The sequence below is a fragment of the Nymphalis io genome, chromosome 9 (assembly GCF_905147045.1).
Source record: "Nymphalis io chromosome 9, ilAglIoxx1.1, whole genome shotgun sequence".
NCBI classification, from domain to species: Eukaryota; Metazoa; Arthropoda; class Insecta; order Lepidoptera; family Nymphalidae; genus Nymphalis; species Nymphalis io.
The window spans coordinates 13,024,921-13,050,510 of record NC_065896.1 but is presented as its reverse complement, the minus strand read 5'-3'; the positions used below and the strand labels follow the sequence as shown (position 1 = coordinate 13,050,510).

The window sequence follows — 25,590 nt, the reverse complement described above, 5'->3', positions numbered from 1 at the left end:
AGAAAATTTAACTTTGAAGGTTGTAGGGGAGACACAAACGTGTATATATTATTTTATCTATAAGAAACCCCATGAAAATTGTCTTATGGGTAATTTAATTCCACACTCATAATTTAAGCTACATTATTTATTCGAGATCATTGTGAACATCATCGTATGGTCGTCTAAGTTCAGTTTATCTACCTCTACTACAAGCCCTTTATTGTGTCGTATATAAAATAAAATTTAAAAATAATAAACAATTGCAATTTCAGTTTTCATTCACTTATAATAAAACTCAGCTTTCAGTTGCTTAATGGCAATAAGTCGACTTCTAGTCCAATACTCAACAGTCAATATTAGTTTTCATAATAGGCAAAAGGCCACACCCAGTTTCTGTATTGGGAACAGTTAAAGCTAGTTACGTCCAGACTGGGCAAAATGAAATCATATTAAGGATTACAAAGTGTAATCATCAATCACGATTACAGATTAACTTTGAATAATTATGAAGAGGTTGCGCGGAGGTCCTCTAGGGATTACTTTATACTGTAATCAAAATTGATAATTATTAAGCGTTTATCCTAATCATTAATTATTAATAATCCAAATCCTAATGGCATTTTGTACAAGTCTTGTTACGTCATTGTTTATATAGCTATACATCTCCTCTTTCTAAAATTAAATAAATAGTTCATTTTCAAATTATTTTATTCGATACATATAGAAATGCTTTATTAATGTTGCATTTTTAACATTGTAATTTTTATAACCTGTATTCTTGTTAACGTCAAATGTCAATATTAACACATGTCAATTGTCAAGTTGTCATTGTCATTTCAATCCTAAGTAATAGATTGCAGTGATAGTTGATAGTATACACTTTGCTTATGTGAATCAAGTTCTGTACAACTTGAGTTAAGTGTATTTTTATATGCGCATTTAAGAAAATTATAGTCCGATTTCATTTAAATTTACTTTTGAATGCACTTTCCAAAGTCATATGTATTCATTTTTTTTTGAAACTGATAAGTAACTTTTTATATGATATGAAATATTGACTCAAGTTATCTTTAAATTATCATCATGGAAAATGTTCTTATACAAAATAAAATAAAAATTTTGTTTGAGAAAATATCAGACCCAAAATATGTTATGAACAATTATTATGCTGATCACTTTTTTATTAAAATAAATTCTTCTGATCCAGGTTTGTAAAGTATTATAATTATTAATTTAAGTTTTTACTACTTTTATGAATCTGTGCAATGTGTATTAATTTAATTTGTAAAATTAACTTTAATTTTAAAAATATTCTAAAGATTTATTAGCTTTTAATGATATTGTGGCCTACTCAATTTTTAAAAAAATTCACAAAAAAATTGCCATATATTTCCCAACGCAGGCATTGAGACTTTTTCTTGTATATCAGCATAAGAAACTAATAATCAAGATATATTCTTACATTTGACTTAACTTTTATTATAAATGTGGGGTTAAATTGCTATAAGATATAAGACTATTTTGTTAATAATAACTATTCAATGAAGTTTCCTTCATACCGACGCACAGCAGAGACATACACTAGAAGATTCCAGCATTATAAATACTTGAAGTGATTCAAGCATAATATAGCTAAGAATTAGGCTACTGGCTCGCCAACGAGCTTAAGATTATTCAGAAAACATTGTAACATAACTAAATGTGACCACATTGACTGAAGTAGTTAAATGATTACGACTCACGATTTTAGATAAATACAGGAGATTTCGAAAATTTTAAATTTTTCTAAAAGAAGTTAAGTTGCAAAGATAAAATTAGTCAAAAATATTGATTGGTTTTGTCTGAGAATAAAAGTATTTTAGAAGTCAGAAAAAAAAACATTAGAATTTTTGAACCCAATTTATTTTATCATATTTCAATGTTATCATTATGAGTAGCAGTAAGCAATTCTTTATCTTTTGATGTCTGGTTTCGGACATTGAAATTTACTTATAGCTTTATCATGGCCTATTACTTTCTTACGTCTTGTTATTTACTTAATGTTATAAAAAGCTTTACTCAAATAAAAACCTAACATATCTGGGAATAAGATTTAATTTCGCTCATATTTTGTTCTGGCTGGGAAGTCACATAAGACGCTACACGTAATGTTTTATCTTTTGCACTCATTCCAAGCTTTACAGTTACACGATGGAATTTTTTGTATTGTAATAGCAACATATGTACAAGGCGTTTTCGGTAATATAATATCGAATCACATATGTATGCTAGCACTGGTGTACAACAAGTGATGGGTAAAATATTCCATGCTTAGAGAGAACCTTATCCATTTGTCTGTGAATGAATGAATGTCAAACAATGAATATAATATACACGTAGCTATATATTTTCTTTTTAATTTTGTTGTAGATGTAACCTCTTTGAAAACATGGCCTGTACTACCTGATTTACTAATAGAAGCACTCAATCACATGGAAAAATACCATAATACAGTCAAAGTGTTTCTCACGAGAATATTAGGAGTTATCGCACAAGGAGAGGTACATTTTTCTAAAATTTTTTCAAAAAAAGGTGACGAGATTGCTAAATCATTCAATGAGATAAATTCAAAGAACATGGATACAAGCTTGAGAGTAGCCTACATGGAAGTAGCTCTTGCTCTTGTTAATCATAATTCAGGCGTCTACTGGCTCTTAGAGAGTGGGGTCTGGAAAGAAATTCTCAGTCTGTGCAATGAAAACCGTACCGTTTTTGTTGTACGTCAAACCTATAAATTTGCAACTTTATTTCTCTGGAAATTAAATAGTATAGGAAACGAAGCCAGTGTCAAGGAAATACTGACTTTTATATTAAAGCCGATTTCAGATCACGACTTTATGAGAATCGATTCGTTAACCTGTGAAGAAGAGGATGTCATTCGCAAAACACTCGAGCCAATGTTTCAAATACTTTTAGCGGTTGTGAGTTACAAAGGTTATATAAAATCCTCAAATTGCATTATAAATGTTTTGCTGAAAGATTTCAAAATTATTACATACTGTTACGTCATATTGGATAGATTGCGTGGAGAAGATATAATTCTGATTATTATGAAATTTGTATTTTGGATGACTATAGGGAAAATATTAGTCGTGAAACCCATGGCGACCAACATAGAATACAGTCGGGAAGATTTAATAGAAGTCAGTGTGACCTATTTTAATGCTATACAGTTTCTAATTCAGCGTCGCTGTGCAACATTGATATTCGATTTCTGTAATGCATGCAATTTAATATGGGGTTGTATTTGGGACAAACCAGAACCAGCGATGTGGGAGTTGGACGGTAGGAAAGTTGAGTTGCAGAAGCAATTGTTAGTGATTTGCCTCGTACCATCTTTGGTTTATGCCACATATAAGAGACCATCAATGGATAAACATGACGATAGGGTTAACGACATTATTGCAAAGATAATGGATTCATCTTGTGAACATACAGCACGAACTGCTTATGCCTTGAGAGATCTGATGATGCAACTGGATATACAAGCGACCACCTTACAAAGTGTTAAGCGCTTAACTTGCTTAAAAGATCATTTGAATAATGAACAAGCTAATTTAGTGTTTCAAACTCTATTCTACGTTTTGCAAGAGTACAATCCGGTGGATGATCAAGGTGAATTGAAGCACGAGGAAGATATTGAAGACGATCAAGAGAAAGTACTCGTGATGACATACGTCTTGGACTCGTTGCTGTTGCTTGTTAAGAACTACAATATAAATTGGCAAGAGAGCTTCGAAGTCTTATGTCTTTACAGCGTTGTTTATAAAGTCTTGAAGCGGCAGAATCTTACATGCAAGGTCAGTGAAGGAATTGATGGAAACTCCAATTTTTCTTTTAAAAACACTTGTTTAACAAATTTATATATGTATTTTTAAACGCATGCCTCGGTATTGCAACCACTCAACCAGTTAACTTACATACATACGTACAGTGTTGCTGAGTTCGGGCTTAGTTAGTGAGCCAGTGTAATATCAGGCACAAGGGACATAACATCTTAGATAAACTCATTGGCAGCACTTTTACGGTGTAGGAAGCTTATATATCCTACGGTGCCAGTGTCTAAGGCGACGTGTATTAACTATCAGGTTACCTGTTTGCTCGTCAGCAATTTTTTTTTCTTTTTCAGTTTGTAGTGACAGCATTGAACGTAATAGAAATGACAGTTAAGAAGTTTCTCCCGCCAAACCTCTCTCTTTTGTTGGATTCAAAGCCAGGGTCGCCAATGCACGAGCTCGGGAAACTTATCTATATGAAGATGAACGACTTCCATTGGGAGGTGCGAGATTCGGCGCTAGAGCTGCTGTACGTTTGCACAGACATCTCATTCATAAGTAAGATAAAACTTTTGTTATATTTTCGAGGATAATGTATATTACTAGTAAAAAGGTATTTTGAATTTCATTATTATTCGTTCCAAATGCTGTTTGAATAGGACAGCACCGTATGACGTCATCTACGCCTACCGAAAAAGTTAATTAACGTTAGCATCGGTAACAGATAATATATATGTATAAATACACATAACACTGGCATACATACATATATATAGCATAGCATTAGTTTTACTTAATTTACTGGTGGTAGGGCTTTGTGCAAGCTCGTCTGGGTAGGTAGTACCCACTCATCAGATATTCTATCGCAAAACAGCAGTAATTGGTTTTGTTGTGTTCCAATTTGAATGGTGAGTGAGTCAGTGTAATTACAGGCGCATGGGACATATAATAACATGTAATGTTGTAATCGATGTAAGCGATGGTTAACATTTCTTACAGTGCTAATGTCTATGGACGTTGGTGACCACTTACCATCAGGTGGCCCATATGCTCGTCCGCCTATCTATACAATAAAAAAACAATGTATTTGTAAGTATATTTACATATACATTATCTGTTACCGATAGTATCATTATACTGTAAATTATGTATATAGTGCATATATATTTAGTGCATTTATTATTATATAACATATCACAGTAACAGTACAGTAACAGCCTGTTAATGTCCCACTGCTGGGCTAAGGCCTCCTCTCCCTTTTGAGGAGAAGGTTTGGAGCTTATTCCACCACGCTGCTCCAATGCGGGTTGGTAGAATACACATGTGGCATAATTTCAATGAAATTAGACACATGCAGGTTTCCTCACGATGTTTTCCTTCACCGTCAAGCACGAGATGAATTATAAATACAAATTAAGCACATGAAAATTCAGTGGTGCTTGCCCGGGTTTGAACCCACGATCATCGGTTAAGATTCACGCGTTCTAACCACTAGGCCATCTCGGCTTATCAATACTGGGTTATTGTGTATACCTCTAAACCAAATTTTCTGTATAATAAAAGTATAAGTATGTATTATGTTTATTTATCTAACACACTTTAAACAACTATTAATATATATATTTTTCAGAGTTTCCGCCATTCCAAAAGCAGATTATCGCCAATGATCTTATAAACGTGGCAATGACGATGGCGCTGAACGATCATGAGTACTACGTGCACGTGTCCGCACTCAAGTGCGTGGGCGCGGCCAGCAAGGTGGTCCCGCTGTGGGAACACCTCAAGCAGCAGTTCCCGGACGTACAGGTACGTTGCATGGTGACCGTGATAAATGACTCTGGTGACTTCATTTTATTAGTCCATCATGCTTCTCCGCTGTGGGTTGGTCGCGATATTTTCCTTCATCATCAGACACTGGGTGAATACATTATTGTCAGATGTATGCCCGTATTGTATTCACTATGCCAGCTCGCTTATCTTTTTATTTCTTTAAATATTAAATTACGTGTTTTTTTGTTTACAGGAAAAACTTCTATTTATACTTTCAAATAATCCGGAAGGCATCGTCCGCAAAGAAGCCTGCAACGTTCTTTGTGAGATTTATCAGAATGTTAAATTAAACCGTAACTTCAAAATAACTCTATATGATCATATGGTGTCCGCGGCCCTGAGCGACTTCCATTGGGAAGTTCAGCTGACTGCACTCAAATTCTGGAAGATTGTTATACAGTCATTACTAAACGATCAAGGCATGCTCGATGGTACATTCCCACCGGTGACATTCTCTAGGGAAACCCGGAAAATTGTCACACTCAATCAAGGAGAAATCCAAAAACGTTTGACAAGAATCCTCGAAGAACTCGCGTCGATTGGATGCCTGACCGTCCTAGTGAAATTGCTTCATGATGAAACCGAAGTGGAGATTATGGACGCCGCTCTCGCAATATCCACAGAACTATTAGATATTCTTGATAGATATAAAGTTCCACAAAGTTTGACCCCTAGCGAGAATGAACCGAAAAATGTAAATGATTTGCTGAATAAAATCAAATTGGATAACATTAACGTGGAAAATTGTGTCGGTGAACAATCGGAGGACTTGGAGAAAGCGGAAAATGTTATTGAGAGTATTTTAAAAGCGGATGATATAAATTTATTAGCAAACATATATGAAAGGCACATGAGTCTGAAGCCTAATGAACCACACCCAATCAGTGTAAACCGAACGAAATTCCTCAGTTTTGCGTCGCCATATTTATTTGTCTCATTTATTAGAAGCGAAGACTTCAAAAAAGTTATTGAACAGAAGCATAATTGGAAAAATGGAATTAAAAGTCTTTCATCGTTATTAGATGATTTTTTAGGTATATATGAAATTAATGATGAGATTAACGCGTTAGATTGTTACTGAGATTATGTAATATAGCAAATTAGTAGTTAGATTACATAGGACATTTTAAAATATATATATATTTTTATATATATTTGCCGGGAGGGCAAATGACTCTACTCCACCTGATGGTAAGTGGTAGTAGAGTCCAAAGCCGACGACGGAAAGTACAGTCGGGAAAAATGTTCTGCGCTAGTATATATATATATTTTTGTGAATATATTGTCTGGTAAAAGTTTGAATTTCTTTATTATTTATTTATAAAAAGAAACAGCACGGTTATTATTAATCCTGAATTATATTCCGTCTTATAAAAGTATCTTTCTCCAATCTGGTAATAATTATTTACTTTCGACTACTTATATATTTAACCTACATCATTATTCCTTTATCTGTCAGATCTCCACGGGGTTACAGTTTTGTTCATGGAGTTATATATATTTTTATACTTAATATTTGAAGGCAGACAATAAAATGATCCACCTGATAGTAAGGGGTTATCTTTGCTCAGAGATTAGAGGTTGGCACTAAATCATTCCTTGCAACACCAAATCTCTGCCGACCATTGTATTATTTTGAGAATGAAGTAATTCAAGTATAGCCTATTCTAATCAGCAGGAGTATAAATAGACCTTAGATTTATATATTATAATGCTAATAGCTGTTATATTATGCACTACATATAGTTCTTAATATAAAATTATTATGTCAAAACATAGTACTATATCATTCTACGTAACTACTTATCCACTTTAATTTTACTTCGAAAGGTCCAATAACAACTTCGCTGACATTTTAAATTCGCCATTTTTTCATATATCCGTTATGAATAGCCTATTCCATATCTTGTCCAATGATATGATGGTATGGTATGGTATGGTACTGGTGGTAGGGCTTTGTGCAAGCTCGTCTGGGTAGGTACCACCCACTCATCAGATATTCTACCGCAAAACAGCAATACTTGATATTGTTGTGTTCCGGTTTGAAGGGTGAGTGAGCCAGTGTAATTACAGGCACAAGGGACATAAAATCTTAGTTCCCAAGGTTGGTGGCGCATTGGCTATAAGCGATGGTTGACATTTCTTACAATGCCAATGTCTAAGGGCGTTTGGTGACCACTTACCATCAGGTGGCCCATATGCTCGTCCACCTTCCTATTCTATAAAAAAAAAAAAAAAATGATAATTCAATGTCAAAATTGTTTATTTATCTTTACCCTTTATTGAAATAGGCCATTTTTTTTTTTTTTATAGAATAGGAAGGTGGACGAGCATATGGGCCACCTGATGGTAAGTGGTCACCAAACGCCCTTAGACATTTGCATTGTAAGAAATGTCAACCATCGCTTATAGCCAATGCGCCACCAACCTTGGGAACTAAGATTTTATGTCCCTTGTGCCTGTAATTACACTGGCTCACTCACCCTTCAAACCGGAACACAACAATATCAAGTATTGCTGTTTTGCCATAGTGCTGTTTAGCTGTAGAATAAATATTGAATGAGTATCAGACAGGCTTGAACCATTTCTTATCCTTGAAAGATATCATTGTTATAATATTGAGTTAATGTGCCTTTAAATCTTTTTTTCTTATAGAATAGGTAGGCGGACGAACATATGGGTCACCTGATGGTTAGTGGTCACCAAGGTCCAGACTTTGGCATTGTAAGAAATGTTAACTATCGTTTACATCACCAACCTTGAGAAGATGTCCCTTGTGCCCGTAATTACAAGAGTCACTCACCCTTTAAAACAGGAACACACCAATACCAAGGACTGCTGTTTTGCAGTAGAATATCTAATGAGAGGTTGATATTTACCCAGACAAGCTTGCACAAAGGCCTACCACCAGTCAATGTATGTAATGAAAGATAAAATGGTGTTTAATATTTTAATTACTAATTTAATATACACTAAAATTAAAAATCATCTTTACACTTAATCAATTTCTATAACAGCTCCAACTTTAGTTAAAGCCTCTTTTAATTTTTCGGCTTCATCCTTAGAAATATCAGCCTTAACTACTGTAGGTACACTCTCCACAAACTTCTTGGCTTGGACTAAATTGAACCCTTCTAGAAGACCCTTAATTTCTTTGATGAGTGCCACCTTCTGTTTGTCATCGAATTTGGTCATTTTAACCTGAAATCACAAATAAATTTAGTTTAAATTGTTAATTTTAAATTTTTTATTTCAAATTTAGAGAGAAATACATAGATATTAACCAACTTCTTGAACACTTTTGTATAGTGAAAGAAGTTTACATATGCAACCAAATATTGGTGGACCAAATTATTTATTAATTTATAATTCGTTGCATGCTCACTGGTGAAGGGAAACCTGTATGTGCCTTATTTCACTGATATTCTGCCACCTATGTCTCCACCAACCCATAGGAGCAGCATGGTAGAATGAGCTCAAAACCTCCTCCTCAAAAATTAAAGGAGGCCAATACATATAATTAATATACATACTGTAAAGCTTGTCTTCACTGCCTTTGGTGCAGCTTCCTCCTCGTCTTGAGGTGCTTGTGCTACCATTCCAGTAAAACCTCCCATAGGCATGACCGGTGCGTCAGGGAGATTCAACCTCTTCTTCAAAACTTGACTTAGTTCTGACACTTCAAGTAAGTTTAAGGTTGTTATTTCTGATACTATCTTTTCAATTTTAGGAGAAACTGGCTTGTCCACACCTTCTGGAGGTGGGATAGTGAGAGGATTAATCGCTTCCGCTACCTCTTGATGTAGAACAGTGCTGAAAATATTTACATTATTCGAGAATACAATTGTCATCGAATCATTTGCTATAAATAACAAAGCCGAATTTTGTACAGTGATAATAAAGCTAGATATAGATTTATCAATTCATTGAACAATTATTTTTAATTAGTCTAGTCAAGAAAAAAATTGTTTGACTATTACAGCGATAAATAACCTATAAAATATAAAGAAGATATTTTTATATACCATCGTGAGAATGAACGCCACTGACGTGTGGGAAGTACTCTTAATAATCTGATGCTATTCATGATGACTTAATGTAATATTATGTTATTAGTTTATAATTTTCAATGGTCTCGATACCGCCTGCTCTTTCCACTGATTTCCACTTTTTTACTTTTTCTTTTTATTCACTAAAGTATAGCAACACTAATTACTATAAAAGCAAAAGGAATTGCCAATTTTTAAAATAAGAAAAAAAATTAGGTATCAAGAAGACAGTGTAAACTTTCCATGATATATTTTATGTAATATTTGTTCAAGAACTTTATTTTGTTAAGTTCGGCATTTAAAAATTCTTTAAGTTGTTCTTATCAGGTATTTCCTAAATTCCAATGTAAGTGCTTAAATATTATTATTTAAATAATGAAGCTACCAAGTAAAACTGTTGTAAAGTAAATGGGCACAAATAAAACAATGATTTTAAAATTTGACACATATTACAGTACGATAGGGCAGAACAATGCAATGAGTGCAGCACATTTGATTACTTTTAAATGATATTTACGCCAGTTTAATACTTCTGTTAGGTTTATTTATGAATTGTCAATATTGTAATAAATTTATTTAACAAATTATTAAATTTTTTTTCACGATATCCTTGCGCATGTCAATTTTGACAGATGACATGAAACTGTTGGTAGTTGTTGATGTAAATGTAAACTAGGTATATAAGTTTTAATTATGTATATTTTATTTATTATGTGTATCTGTTTACCACAGCACAGTCCTCACTCCACATCAGGACTCGCTGGATAGCAGTCGTATATTCAAAAGTATTCTGATTAGAAGATTTTTAATTATTTATAACCAATGGTATAGGAACAGAATTAATTTGGAAATCATATTATCGATTTTAGCTTAATTTTGAGCTTCTTTCGGTTTTATTTTTCAAGGTAAGTACGTAGCTTAAGTCTTCAAATTATATTGAATTATAAATAAGTATCTGTAAGTGGTAACAGTGTTTGTATTTTTTTAATAAAACTTTTTTATACAAAATTTATATATTATTTAATTTTTTGAATAACAAATTATTCACCCTTATTAGCATTCCAATTAATTAATTCAATCTTCAATATAAATTATAATATTTAAAAAGATTTTAAGGTGATTTTTAAATATAATTTCAAATTTTGAACTTGTTCTCTGCTACTTGTTGAATTGTGTAATTATTAATATTATTGAAATTTTTCCTATTGCATTTACAAAAATCAGAGCATTTTCTTCATTTATAACTAATGCTAAAATAATGTTAATTTTCATTAACTATTACATATAATATGCAGTTATATATACATCACAATTTAGTAGCGACCACTATAACTGCAAACATTACTATGTGTACTATTTGTATAATAATAATAATATTAATATTCGTTTAATATGTTTTTATCAATTTGATCTGTATGTAAAAATTAATGAAATCTTGCAGTTTGATTTTACCTCACAAGTATAATTTGAGAACAAATTAAATTATATACTTACAGAAAAAATACAAATGCTCTCATTGAAAAATAAATTCATGTAAAAAAACACAGGCTTTCTATTTAGTCATTTTATTTTTTTTTACTAAATCATAATTTTGAAATTACCATATTAGGATGTTTGGATGCAAGTGTTGAGTTTGTTGATCATAAATTTAAGACAATACCATCCTTTACATACTATTCAACAATTATAATTTTAACTCGTAGAATAACCATGGTGGCTTGTGAAAGCAAAAGAAATGGATTGTCCTGGGACTCCCAGTATATATGTGAAACATCAGAATTAATGGCTAATAAAAGAATTTGTAATTACAGAAAATGTAAATAATTTTGAGTAAAATTAATTAAATAATAGTTTTTTTTTTATAAAATGGATATACTTTTCTTATTATTATAATAATGTGTAACTGAGACTATATAGTATACGCGCTATGCACACTCAAGGGAGAAGAATTTAGTAGAGCGTCATGCCGTTTACCATTTCGATATACGAGTCGGTATTATCCCAAAGGCGCGCCAATAGATGTTTTACATAAAAAAACAGATCGGTTTCAAAATTCAGTTGCAACCGTTATTACTTATATAGACGCTTTGTATACCTTTATATGCTTAAAATTGGATGATGGACGTTAACACATAAATGACCCATGTCCTATTAGATAGAACAATTGCTCCCTCTTGTCTTACACGTTGTAGATAGACCAGAGTATCTCATTCATTTACGATCTCGCAACTTTCGTGTACGATATTATAATTTTGGTAAGTTTGTTGAATCACGGCTCTATCTCAAAAGGGCTTCAATTAATTCCATCATTTTCCATCTTTTAAAAATATCGATGAATGTGATATTATGGGGGGTGTTATAGAGCTATTTTCAAAGAGCGATGACGACTAATTTCCTTAAGGTTCAATTGGGCTACCTTAAAATAAACTATAATATGTGTTCTTCCAGTGGCAAAAATAAGACCATAATAGTCATCGACGTTTCATTTTTATAATAATGGTTAGCAGATGTGTACATTAACCACCCGATGGTAAGTGGTCAGTGGTCACCAACCGTCCAGAGATATTGGCGCAAGAAATATTAACCAGACATGCGTCACCAAGCTTGGGATCTAAAACGTTCCTTGTGCTGGTTTCACTAGGTCACTCACCCTTCGAAACCCGAAACACAGCAAAACTGGTTATTGCTGTTTAGTTACCCAGACGGGCTTGCACAACGTCCATCAATAATGTCCATCTAGAAAATGATACCACCTTTAATTGCTTGTGGTTTTCTGAAGAAGTGGAAGTCTTATATAATAGAACATAAATTGTATTATTTTTATATAAATATTCTTAGGTGTGCTATTTAATTTATTAAAAAGGCGCTAAGAACTATCAAAGATTATTTTTTTATATCTCAAGACGTTCGAGGTCCCTACGTAACGCTTCCCAAGCAACAAGAAATCGGGTAGAGAGAGCATATATGAGTACTTAAATAACTTAGTCAAAGTATTTCTGATTCCTACTTTTTACTGGTGGTCGGCTTTGTGCAAGCTCGTCTGGGTAGGTACCCACTCATCAGATATTCTACCGCAAAACAGCAGTAATTGGTATTGTTGTGTTCTGGTTTGAAGGGAGCCCGTGTAATTACAGGCACAAGGAACATAATATCTTGGTTCCCAAGTATGGTGGCGCATGTGCGATGAAAGCGATGAATAACATTTCTTAAAATGCCAATGTCTATGGGTGTTGGTGGTCATTTACCATCAAGTGGCCCATATGTTCGTCCGCCTACTTATGCTATAAAATTAAAAAAAAATCCCTGTTGTAGTTCCTAGTTCTTTGAGAATGTCAATAATAGGTTTTCGTGAACTTCATTGGCCTGACAAAAATATAACTAACCTATGTTAACAAGGTCCATATTCAAATAAAATGTAGAATAAACTGGCTTGCTAAATTAAAATTACAAATGTTTTCGAAGGTATTTCACAACAATAACCTTTCGAAGTAGCGAAGACTTTTTAACTTTTTATTTAATTATTTGTGAAGCCCTAAATATATAAAGAGAAGTCCATAAATATCCAGAAAGAAATGGAGTATGAATAAAATTTCACAACGTCAAAGTTTTTGAAACAACTCGAATACGTTGCGCAATTCAAGCGTACCTACCTGAAGCCAATTTAAAAAAAAAAACAAGTGGAACAACACAAATAAACATCTTTGACATTGAATTGACGCGATATCATTGGTCGACTTGGATTATCTATGATTTTCATTATAGATTTGCGAAAAAAATACGTTTTGAATGTTGCGTAAAGTTGACATCGAAAATTTTGAACTAAAATTAAAGCGCATATAAGTGTTAGTAGTAGTAGCGCAGAGTTATTAGCAAATCGCTTGGAAAACATAAATCTAAAGTTAGTTTACCTTTATTCCTTCTTCGATTGGAAATAAATATAGTACGACAAGCGACTTCTTCTTCTTCTGCCTAGCGTTTTCCCGGCCCAGTAACGCCAGGGTCCGCTTTCCTGCGTCTATGCCTCCACTTTCCGCGATCTAAAGCGTCCTCCTTAGTGAGATCGTGCTCTCTTATATCGTCCCTCACAACATCATGTCCCTCTATTCTGAACTAGTTCCGTATTCTCGGTTGGGGAGGTCAGACGGCAGACGCTCCTTGTAAAACCAGTACCCGCCATTTAACATAGTACGACAAGCGACAAACGAGCGAAAAGTTTCCAAATTAACAATAAATGAATTATTCTAAGGGAACAATGTGGTAGTACATATTCAATAAATAAAGATAAAATAATAAATTATATCCTATTAGAAGGTTTATTTCTTTACGCATCTCGCCGGACCTCGTATGAAATAATTAAATTATATTCATATCGTTTTTTTATGACTTTACTTAATCAATCTAACATTGAATATTGATTTATTGTATATAATGATGTGTGTATGTGTTTTTATCAAACTGACTGTTTGGTTTTGGCCCAAATATCATATGAAAATTCTTCCATATGTGTATCCGCCAACCTGCTTTGAAGTGTGGTGCATGATAAGCTTTAAAACCTCTTCGAGATGCAAATCGTTAGTCCAGACATTCGAATTGGACAAATATCTATCTCCCAAAAAGATACATAATATTTGTATGTCATTCTCGCAAATGAAAGATAGCCGTATTTCAAACTCTATAGACAAACGGCATTTGAATTTTTCTATTCATAAGAATCCCTTACAACAGTAACAGCCTGTTAATGTCCCACTGTTAGGCTAAGGCCTCCTTTCTCTTTTGTGGAGAAGGTTTGGAGCTTATTCCACCACGCTGCTCCAATGCGGGTTGGTAGAATACACATGTGGCAGAATTTCAATGAAATTAGACACATGCAGGTTTCCTTACGATGTTTTCCTTCACAGTCAAGCACGAGATGAATTATAAACACAATTTTCATGTGCTTAACATGAAAATTCAGTGGTGCTTGCCCGGGTTTGAACCCACGATCATCGGTTAAGAATCACGTGTTCTAACCACTGGGCCATCTCGGCTCGGTTAAATTAACTTATTTGCTTTATAAGAACTTGAATTGTAAGAATCCCTTAAATTAACTTATTTGCTTTATAAGAACTTGAGTTTCATGCCTATGCTGCTTGTTAAAAAATTAACAACTTTCGTATGTAAAAACGTAGAATCAAGCAAATCAATGTTTTAAAGTATACGAAGCCTAATTTTTTAAAAAGATCGCCTTTGTTTATTTGTAACTTTCGAAACAAGCAATCGTTGTGAAATGTTTCAAATAAAATTGGTTGTAATGTCGTGTTTGGAGATATTTCGAAATATTCATTTGTTTTATTTTATTCTTCCCAACAAATTTATTAACATTTTCAGTTAGCTTGTTTAGGTTTTGTTTTTTATAAATAACCATGTTCACTGATTTTTATAATTTTCCATGTAGTTACTAATTCGATAGGAGATAGGTCTTTTGTCTTAACTAGAAAATGTTGTAATTTTTCTGTATCAACATTTCGTGAAATGTCACTATAATCAATTGTAATTATTATTATATTTAATCACTTTCCTGGGTTTCATAATTTTAGATAATTATGTGGGCAGAGTGCCGTATTTCTTATAGGGTTCGTTCACAGTCTGGTAGGTTCCTACCTGACAACGCCTTTTATCCTTATATTGCTACCTTAAATTATAATTTAGTGCTATTCCTGCTACAGATACGATTGCACTTCATATACATCTTTAAACATTTCATTTATCATTCATTTAGTAGTTTCCAAGCGCATGCTTGCATAGTTATTCTATTTTATCGTTAAAAATAGACTTTTTAGTAAATGAATTGATTTATTCATAAAACATTATTGGAATATTGTTGTTCTTTATTTCCCGCTTGTGCAATGTCTGAGGTTTCTATTTCTTTTTGCGGATTATCTAATGATAATAAAATATTACTATAGGTAAGTACCTACAGCAGTACTTGGAATGGTTATGTTCCGGTTTTGAGTCAGTCTAACTATAGGCACAAGGGCATTACATATTATATATAGGTTGGCGGTACATTGGTAATGCAATGAATGATGAATATTTCTTACAGCGCCAATATCTATAGGCGATGGTGACCATTTACCACGAGGCCCATCAGCCCGTCCGCTTTCTTATTTTGTAAAAAAACATGTTCGGTAATGATAAATTTAAGATAATTAACTTACTTATTATTTGTAAGTTAGAATATTTACAGATTATAATACTTTAAACTTAAATAAATATTCGAGTAATGATTTAATCAATGCTCTAATATAGCTTGCCCGTGACAAACTAACACTGATCTGCCTGCTGTAATTGGTACCATTTGCGAAATATGTTTTCACTTATATATTAAAGGTCAATCTTCAATGGCTTATTAATACAATGGTCGTCTATTGTGCGATATTGAAAACACAAACATTAAGTTGAGCAAAGGCTATATTTTCCAAGTGGTTATAACAATTACGTAACAGTTTGGTGAATCTATATCGCTTTTAGTATGATACTCATTACATAAATGTAAAGTAAATTATTTTTCATTTTAATTGTAATAAATGAATTATTGATATTAGGCGAATTTAAACAATAAGGAGGTTACATATGTTACGCGATATGTTCGTAAATTGTGGACCGATATTGACGATAATTGACGCCATGAGGTGATGCAGCAGTATATAAACATCTATACCATCCAACGTGCCAACGTCTGCCAGCTTTTGCTAGTATATAAAAGATATATCGAGAAGTCGTTATAGTACGTTAATCCAATTAAATAGTGAGGTATGAATGTAAAGTGACTGCTTTGCATAAATTTCGAATCAACAGTTTTATTGATTAGTTTATGTATCTTCAGCGCCGGCCCTGGCTCTCGTTCAGGGTATAATGAGATTGTCTTTCAGCGCCCTTTGATCGAAGCTTTAACTTCACAGAAAATACATTACAGTGAATTTTATATAAATAATTATTTCCACATAAAGAAAAATCTAACAACGCTTATGTAAGTACTCCTCGTTTTTTGTTGTTTTTGACATTTTTATGCCCTTTCTTGCTTAGCGCCTAGAGCAAATGCTCCTCCTGCTCTACCACAGAGCCGGTGTTCTGGTGGTCATTGAAATATATTTAAAGATATATACATTTTTTTGTATATTATCAAAGATTATATTAAATATTCCGATGAATAAAGGACTAACGGAAATACTATTTGATATTTATATATGTAACGATGAGACTCATACAATTTAAATTTGGAATAGTTGCATCCCGAATGAAAATGTCCCAACTTTGTCAACTAAACACGTGTATAGTTTCCATCTAGGTCACCTGAAGTTCCCTTTTACGGGGCGCGTGTTCCTAACAACTGGTTATTGTGTTCGTTGACACGATGAATGTCTTCGACGGCTGTCTGAAACAGAACGTAATTGGATGCTAGGAAATAGGTATTGAATCGAAATGAATAATTTTAATTTGTTTGCTGAAACGTGTTTTCGTCAACGTGATACCGGAATATGTACTTTATGATAACTTGTTTTCGCAATCAAAATTGTAGAGCTTTGTTTCCAGAATTTACGTAAATAGCAACTTGAGTTTGACTTCAATTGTTTCCCTTTATAAAGTTATTGCTTTCAACTTCATATTTCAGAGCCCGATCCTTTGTTCTTACGGGTCTCTCCGTTTCGCAACAACTTTATTTGAAGTAAATACATACTTCAAATAAAGTGGGTATAAACAACACTTTTTATTTTATTCTATGTTCCATTTTTAAAACTTAAATTTGGTATTTTGACTTGTTTATGCACTATATAATATAACATACACTCTGACGAAGTTTACTGAACATTTTTTGAATGCCTTCAACAAAAAAATTTTCGTGCGTTAAAGTATTACCATCGATCACATACACAACAAATTTCGTAACTGTATGAGCATAAATTTATAAAAAAAAAAAACATTTTTATGAATAAAATATGTATCATGTATTAGTAGCATGCTCAGAGATTAGCGATTAATTAGGTATTTATGTTGTAATTCATTCTATGGACCCGGGGCCATTCAGCCATTAGTAAATTTTAATTATTTTTTTTTAATCTATCCATGCATTCAGTGGTTATTTAAATAAAAATAAAAACTTATTACTATCACATTTATTCGAAGGAATGTTTATTTTATTTTGTTTTTTTATATTTCTATTGTTTTTAGTAGGTCCTGAAAATTCGGAGATGGTCGGTGGTAGCGTGCTCTGGTTCCGGCATGGGCTACGTCTGCACGATAATCCGTCGTTGCAAAACGCTCTTGAAGATATTAACACGCCATTATTCCCTATCTTCATTTTTGACGGAGAGACAGCGGGTAAAATTACTCGGCAATTCTATTTTCCGAACTGAAAATCAAACTAACCCTCGACCTCGGGGTCTGCGGTCTTATTAGCCACTAGAACAAAGACAGTCAATTATTTAAATACATACTATGATATAGGATTTGATTTAGCTTAAAAAGGAAAACCTAACTTAGTTTTATATTCGTAAAAGGTTTATTCTTTAACTAGGTACCAAGATCGTGGGGTACAATCGCATGCGTTACTTGTTGGAGGCGCTGAACGATTTGGATCTCCAGTTTAAGAAGTATGGCGGGAAATTGCACTTGATAAAAGGCAAGCCTGAACATGTGTTCAGGCGCTTCTGGGAAGTATTAGGTTAGTATACAAGTTTTTTTTTTTTTATATGTGAATTATTTGTAGACAATTAGCTTAGCGACAGTTATACATGTAAATGGTCACCATAGCCCATCATATTCGCATTTTAAAGAGTGTAATGCTGTGTATGCCAGTCATGGCATTTTAAAATGTTATGTCCCTTTTGTAATTACAATAGGCAACAAATAATCAGTAATTACACTGGCTCACTCACCGTTATTACCGGATTACTTCAATACTAATTATTTATTGTTGTTTGGTGTTGTTGAGCGAGTGGTAACTACCCATATAAGTGTAGGCAAAATTCAGCTACAGGGCAAAAACGATAATTCGGACAAGTTGATTTATTTTGAAAAAGGCAATGTGAAATCGAGACGAATAATATTGCAGCAATATATAGTGAGTTTAGGGTATAATCAAAAGAAAGGGTATAGGTTATTATACATTGTTAGGTAATATATACACCCTCCCACAACACATTCATCCAACCTTCAAACCGGAACGCAACAATACTAAGCATTAACTTAACTTGGCATTAGAATATTTGATGAGTTTGTGGTACATACCCAGAAGGGCTTGCACAATGCCCTATCAAGTAAAAATAAATCTGTCCGGTCTTCTTTTATTTTTGTTTGTAAATTGTGAGTGAATAAGAAAATAAAATACACGTATTGTACAAAACATTTCCGACAGGTATACGCAAGATTTGTTTCGAGCAAGATTGTGAGCCAATATGGCGCGCACGTGACGATTGCGTGAGAAACCTCTGCCGTGAGATTGGAATTTCGTGTCACGAAAACGTTTCCCATACACTATGGGATCCAGACAGCGTCATCCAGGCTAATGGTGGAATCCCACCATTGACTTATCAAATGTTTCTGGTTAGTATTAGGCTTTGAGGTAGATTTACATAAATTTCAAATACCTTGAATCTTCCTCTCCAAAAGGAGTGGAGCCTTAGCCCAGCAGGTCATATACAGTCTGTTATTTACTAGAGTTGCGATTCTTTAAGCCTAATTTAGAATATATAATAATTTTTATAATTTAAATTATTTATCGTAATACATACGTATAAAAATCACTACATATTATAAAACAAGGTCTCTCCGCTGGGTATGTCTGTGTAAACGCGATAAGTTCTAAACCTACTAAACGATCTCTTGTACAGTTTTCACCAGTGGACGTATTGGTCATGAGGAAGGTTTAGATGTATATACATTATGGTTTTTCGAAGATGTCGGAAAAAATCACCAGCGTTAACCAATATGTATTTGATATTAAAGTATTATGGAGACCTTTATTCTACCCGTGCAAAGCCGGGTCGGGTAGCTAGTCAGAATAATAATAAGATATATATTGTTTTTAGCACACCGTTGCCATTATCGGAGACCCGCCTCGCCCCGTGGGCGACGTGGACTTGAAGGGAGTCAACTTTGCGAGTCTTCCAAGGAGTTTCTACGACGAGTTCACTATTTTTGAAGAGGTATAAAAATGTATAATTTATATATTTATACGTCACTCAGATTTTGAAATCGGTTATATTTATTTTGTTCGACTTTTTGACCAAGTCGTTAATAAGAAGAAAGTTTAGTCGTTTGTTGATATTTTATCAACCTGAAAACAATGATTGGTGAAATTTACAACGATTAATAAAAATAACTGTTTTTCATTTTTTTTTTCATCTAATTCAGATGAAATAATAGTCAACTAACATTCATATTTACCCCTCCAATTAAGTGTACAGCTCGTGTCAGGTGTGGGAACGACAATATTCCTTTTTACATCGCTTGGCGGGCCGTAAGTTTGCCCTATTGACGTGTATTAACCTATAGGTCTTTAAATAGTTTAAGGACAGATCTTCCCACAGAGATTTTATTTTAATTGTAAAAGGGATTTTAGTTTCATAAGGTAAATATTTTTTATATTTTAATGGATATTAGAAATAATAATATATATAAAATATTATATATTTTTTTTAAAACTAAAATAACAACCATCTGCTTAAGAATAGAAATATAAACGGATCACGTAAAGCCTTCGTCTTCATTGGGTTAAATATTAATTTCTTTCTAGTCTATGAACCAAACGCACAGCAATCTATTTTGAATAATATTTGTACTTCATTTTATTATCATATTTAAGGCATATTGTTATATTTACCAAGGTTCCCAAACCGGAAGACTTGGGGGTGTTTTTGGAGAATGAAGACATACGTATGATACGCTGGGTGGGGGGTGAGACAGCTGCATTGAAACAGATGCAGAACCGCCTGGCCGTCGAGTACGAGACCTTTTGCAGGTTGACAGCACTCGCTAGTATACTTACTAGGATAGTTTTATTATTTATTTAATTTGTATTGTGACTTCGGAATACGTATGCGATATTTGCAACAGAATTTTAACGTTTCAATTTTCGATTTTTCTTTATGGAACTACTGGCACAGGGTATATAATATAATCATGGCATTTTCGTTCCCAAGATTGGTGGAGCATTGGCGATGTAAGGATAGTTCTTAATGCCAATGTTTATGGGCGATGGTGACCGCTTACCATCGTGTAGCACATTTTCCCGTCCGCCTAGCTATTTCAAAGAAAAATATAAATATCTGATTATAGTTATAGTGAGTGGTACAAACTTTCACCCTTAGACACTAGTGGTAGTAAAAAGTACTAATCGCTTTACGTAATACTCAGACAGGCCTACACAAAGTTCCAAAAGCAAGATTTATTTTCCATCGACCCACAAATTTTCATGTTTTGGTTAAAGAAATAGATTCCTGGCGTAACAAGTAATATTTATTCGGAATACTAATGATTAGGATAATACCTATTTTTATTTAATATATGTGTATACATTCCTACAGGGGTTCCTATTTACCGACGCATGGTAACCCTGACCTGCTCGGACCACCGATATCCCTGAGTCCGGCCTTGCGGTTCGGCTGTCTGTCTGTGCGCCGGTGAGGATAATGTCAAAAATATTACTCATATTAATGATGTTAGTAGATACTTGCGTTTTACGCCAAAAGTTGTGGGTTCGATTACCACCCAGGACAGACATTGGTGTGCATGAACATGTCTGTTTGTCCTGAGTCTGGGTGTAATTATCTATATAAGTATATATTTACAAAAGAAAAATGGTATATGTAGTATATCAGTTGTCTGTTCCATAGTACAAGCTCTGTACAAGCTTAATTTGGGATCAGATGGTCGTGTGTGGAAAGAATGTCCCAGGATATTATTATTACTAATGTTATAGATGCGATGCTGTTTGGTTACTACTACTATTTACACTATCAACACACACAAACAAACACGTTAGTATATAATATATTTTTGTTAAACTGCATAATTCTACACTAATATATATATATATATATATATATATATATATTAGTGTAGAATTATATATATATATATATATATATATATATATATATATATATATATATATATATATATATATATATATATATATATATATATATATATATATATATATATATATATATATATATATATATATATATATATTAGTGTAATATATATATATATATATATATATATATATATATATATATATATCCCTTTTGTTTTTATTGTCATGTCATGATATTATGGAATAGACAAATTTGTTTTTTATTTTATTATTTCCAATTAAAGATTTAAAAAAAGAAACAGTTAATAATAATAAAAATAATATTTTTCATTTACACCCAAAAGAATCGTCACAATATGTTTGCAGTATTATCTAAATCTAGGGTTTTTATTTAAATTAGCAACACTGGTTAAAATTAAAATAAAATTCATTTTTCAAGTTTCTATTGGTGCGTCCAAGATCTGTTCCAACAAGTGCATCAGGGACGACTCGCGTCGACTCAGTTTATAACGGGTAAATAAATTAAAATATTTCAACCTTGATTAGGTAAAAGTTAAAACAGACACCCTTTTAATCGTTTTTTCAAAAACATTTTCTAACTGGACTAGGCGATTATCATCAACTAGATACGCCAAACGAAGAGTTTCTGATATTGAATTTTACAAACTTGACGTCTGGTTTCCGGCATAATAGTTACATCTTCCGGCTGACAGAACCTCTAGGTTTCCCAATAGCTGAGACACTTATATATCATTCGAAAACCAACGTGCCCTAGATGTGTACGAAAATAATAGTTGAACTTCTACTTTTTCAGTCAATGAGTGAAGTCTCAAATTCTTTATTTTCAAGTAAAACATTAACCTGTGCTTTGTTTTTGAAGGTCAATTGATATGGCGTGAGTATTTTTACACGATGAGCGTGAACAATCCGAACTACGCGCAGATGGCCAACAACCCGATCTGCTTGGATATACCGTGGAAGGAGCCGGAGAGTGATGAGCTGCAAAGGTACAGCTGGAAAAACAAATATTAATTTACAAAGTGATGACGGATTTTAGACCCTACGAAACTCAATTTGATAATGTCTGAGATATAATACCTAACATAAAACGAAATATGAAAAATCGGAGCACCTTTATCTTATATTTTTTTATAGTAAGCCATTCACGCCCCTCGAAAACTTCTAACGTATAAAATATGAAGGCAATATTGCCTGCAGATCGCTATCTGCAGTAATGTAAAGTATCGCTATGTGACAGTATCAGTAACCGAGGCGGGTGCCGCAGGTGGAAGGAGGGTCGCACGGGGTTCCCGTTCGTGGACGCGGCCATGCGCCAGCTGCGCTCGGAGGGCTGGCTGCACCACGCCGTGCGCAACACCGTGGCGTCGTTCCTCACGCGCGGCACGCTGTGGCTCTCGTGGGAGCACGGCCTGGCGCACTTCCTCAAGTACCTGCTGGACGCCGACTGGTACCCGCCGCCGACTCGGGATACACTTCTTACTTCGTTTATTATTGTAGCGGTGTGATAGTCTGTGGCCGTCGTGGGGGCGTTTTATTTAAAACGATTTTGAACAAAATAGCGTGGTTTGCTGATGTCAATTATGTATCAAAAAACAATATATATATATAGCCACCCATAACCCATGTATATACCTATGTATAATTCATTAAATATACCATCAATAATTTACTTATATAAAATTTATAACGAAATTATTTAATTAACTACTAAGGACAGATGTGTAAAACATGTACGGTTAACACAATCTTAATCTTAATTATCTTAACTGGTTAAATAGTTAAATTATTTGGTATTCGGTATTGAGAACCGAATAGATGGGTGATTGGACTTGAACTGACTACTACCTACTAGAATGCCGATCTAAACGCTGACATTGCGTAATAAAATGACGAGACCGAAATGTTTTATTCAAAACTGTGTGATCAAATTCGACCTTAAAATTTTAAAACCGTCGCGTTCACAAAAAGTGCACTTCATAATTATTACGTACCCAGTCCGTACGCAGAATTTTCAAGCTTAAAGAACTTATGGAGACAGAATAAAACCGGTGCGCGTCGCTAGGTCGGTGTGCGCCGGCAACTGGATGTGGGTGTCGTCCAGCGCCTTCGAGGCGCTGCTGGACTCCGGCGAGTGCGCGTGCCCCGTGCGCCTCGGCCGCCGCCTCGAGCCGTCCGGCCACTACGTGCGGCGCTACGTGCCCGAGCTGGCGCACATGCCCGTCGACTACATGTGAGCCAAATGGCCGTGTGGCCAGTAAGAGTAATGGATGCTTCGGAGGTACTGCTCTGTGCCGGGTCGGAGAACGGGTGAACCGTTGCAGGACTACTGCAATGATTATTGAGATATATCTGGTGCCTAGCTAGTTCATAGAAGTATTAATTGTTTTTGGAGTCGTCTTGATGTCTTCGATATGATTGATATATGCAATAAATTGTGTCGCGTGGTCAGCTACGAGCCGTGGAACGCGCCCCTCGAGGTGCAGGAGCGCGCGGGCTGCGTGGTGGGGCGGCACTACCCCGCGCCCGTCGTCGACCACCGCGCCGCCGCGCAGCGCAACCGCGCCAACATGCAGGTACCGTCAGCGCGCTAACATGCAGGTACCGTCAGCGCGCTAACATGCAGGTACCGTCAGCGCGCCAACATGCAGATACCGTCAGCGCGCACTCAGCGCGTTCGGCGCAGGACGCCGAGCGGTCATACTTAGCCTTGTTGTGTTCATATGAGGGGTGAGTGGTCCAGTGTAACTATAGGCACAAGAGACGTAACATCTTGGTTCCCAAGGTTGATTGACGTTGTGAGCAATAGTTAATATTTCTTACAATGTCAATGTGTATTAACTGTGATTCCTTACTACCAGGTGGGCCATTTGCCAGTCCGCCTACCAATTTTATAAAAAGTAAATAAACACTGCTACTTCAATAGCAGCAGTTTCGGTTCAATATTGGGGCTACATGATATACATTGTATTTTTCACAGGATTTGCGTAAAATGCTTGAGAAGGCACCGCCTCACTGCTGTCCGTCTTCGGAGGATGAAGTCCGTCAGTTCATGTGGCTCGGCGATGAGACCCAGAATGATATACCCAGCGCCTAAATAGATCGACTACATCGTCTGGTACTTATAGTCTATTCCAATCGGAGAAGGAGTTAAGACAAACAAACCTTAGATTTACTTATTCCATGCGATTTGATAATAACTCTGGTATATTATGAACTACAAACACTTCGTGATTAATAAATCGTCATTTATAATACAAAATTTTTCCATTTGCATATTTTTATTTCCAGTTTCGATAAAAAATTCACCGATATCTATAATGAATGAATTAATACCTAACATAGATTGTTCAGAATCCAATGATATCGCGTTTATTCAATGTCAAATATTTGCATTTATATTTGTTGTTGGAATATTTAAACGATTTTTTTTTCAGCATTTACTAAAGATATTTTGTCTGGTTGCCGGTATGTTGTTAACCTAAAGATTTATTTCCTAACTTTTTCCACATTTTATATCATGTAATTTAATGTATTTTTATTAGTTCATTCGATTTAATGGACTCAATATCCATGTTTATAAGGTTGCGTTCTTATTTTTACTCCCAATAAGGTCCAGTTTCCTTTATTTAATTGTGAAGCGCTATATTAATCATATATATATTTATATGTATATCTTGAAGTACAGGCATAATTTTTCTGGCATAATTTAATTCATAAAAAAACACTAAAGTAACAGAAATAATATGATCATGTTCTTTTATTATTATTTATACTTGCCTAAAAAACATACATATTTCGTGATTAAAATAAATTT

The 25,590-nt window shown here is 34.2% G+C and overlaps 3 protein-coding genes across 4 annotated transcripts; 2 read left to right on the top strand and 1 right to left on the bottom strand.

The window, feature by feature from the left end:
• The first annotated feature begins 900 nt into the window (after positions 1–900).
• On the top strand, positions 901–6,929 carry LOC126770497 (uncharacterized). Its single transcript, XM_050489900.1, has 5 exons — positions 901–1,189; positions 2,392–3,821; positions 4,151–4,355; positions 5,428–5,603; positions 5,821–6,929. The coding sequence occupies exons 1-5, from the start codon at positions 1,066–1,068 to the stop codon at positions 6,706–6,708; spliced, it is 2,823 nt and encodes a 940-aa protein (XP_050345857.1). The 5' UTR covers positions 901–1,065; the 3' UTR covers positions 6,709–6,929.
• A 1,634-nt stretch (positions 6,930–8,563) lies between these two features.
• LOC126770666 (39S ribosomal protein L12, mitochondrial) lies at positions 8,564–9,819 on the bottom strand. Its single transcript, XM_050490175.1, has 3 exons — positions 9,653–9,819; positions 9,161–9,440; positions 8,564–8,828 (listed from the first exon to the last, which is right to left on the bottom strand). Exons 1-3 carry the CDS (start codon positions 9,712–9,714, stop codon positions 8,625–8,627), a joined length of 546 nt encoding a protein of 181 aa, XP_050346132.1. The 5' UTR covers positions 9,715–9,819; the 3' UTR covers positions 8,564–8,624.
• A 553-nt stretch (positions 9,820–10,372) lies between these two features.
• On the top strand, positions 10,373–25,455 carry LOC126770542 (cryptochrome-1). Of its 2 annotated transcripts, none has more exons than XM_050489987.1 (13): positions 10,373–10,581; positions 17,888–18,034; positions 18,231–18,377; positions 19,071–19,258; positions 19,744–19,860; positions 20,542–20,675; positions 21,241–21,336; positions 22,195–22,268; positions 22,636–22,762; positions 23,041–23,223; positions 23,839–24,006; positions 24,226–24,349; positions 24,754–25,455. In XM_050489987.1, exons 2-13 carry the CDS (start codon positions 17,905–17,907, stop codon positions 24,868–24,870), a joined length of 1,605 nt encoding a protein of 534 aa, XP_050345944.1. In that variant the 5' UTR covers positions 10,373–10,581; positions 17,888–17,904; the 3' UTR covers positions 24,871–25,455. The 2 variants fall into 2 exon arrangements, with proteins under 2 accessions (XP_050345944.1, XP_050345943.1); XM_050489986.1 differs by having other exon boundaries at positions 17,885–18,034.
• The last annotated feature ends 135 nt before the right edge of the window (positions 25,456–25,590 follow it).

Coding starts and splice junctions, on each gene's coding strand:
- LOC126770497 (XM_050489900.1), top strand. CDS start 1,066: ATGGAAAATGTTCTTATACAAAATAAAATAAAAATTTTGTTTGAGAAA. Junction 1,190..2,391: donor AATAAATTCTTCTGATCCAG/GTTTGTAAAGTA, acceptor ATTTTGTTGTAG/ATGTAACCTCTTTGAAAACA. Junction 3,822..4,150: donor GGCAGAATCTTACATGCAAG/GTCAGTGAAGGA, acceptor TTTCTTTTTCAG/TTTGTAGTGACAGCATTGAA.
- LOC126770666 (XM_050490175.1), bottom strand. CDS start 9,714: ATGAATAGCATCAGATTATTAAGAGTACTTCCCACACGTCAGTGGCGT. Junction 9,441..9,652: donor TGGCGTTCATTCTCACGATG/GTATATAAAAAT, acceptor AAATATTTTCAG/CACTGTTCTACATCAAGAGG. Junction 8,829..9,160: donor CAGTGAAGACAAGCTTTACA/GTATGTATATTA, acceptor TTGTGATTTCAG/GTTAAAATGACCAAATTCGA.
- LOC126770542 (XM_050489987.1), top strand. CDS start 17,905: ATGGTCGGTGGTAGCGTGCTCTGGTTCCGGCATGGGCTACGTCTGCAC. Junction 19,259..19,743: donor TGACTTATCAAATGTTTCTG/GTTAGTATTAGG, acceptor TATTGTTTTTAG/CACACCGTTGCCATTATCGG. Junction 23,224..23,838: donor TACCTGCTGGACGCCGACTG/GTACCCGCCGCC, acceptor GCGCGTCGCTAG/GTCGGTGTGCGCCGGCAACT.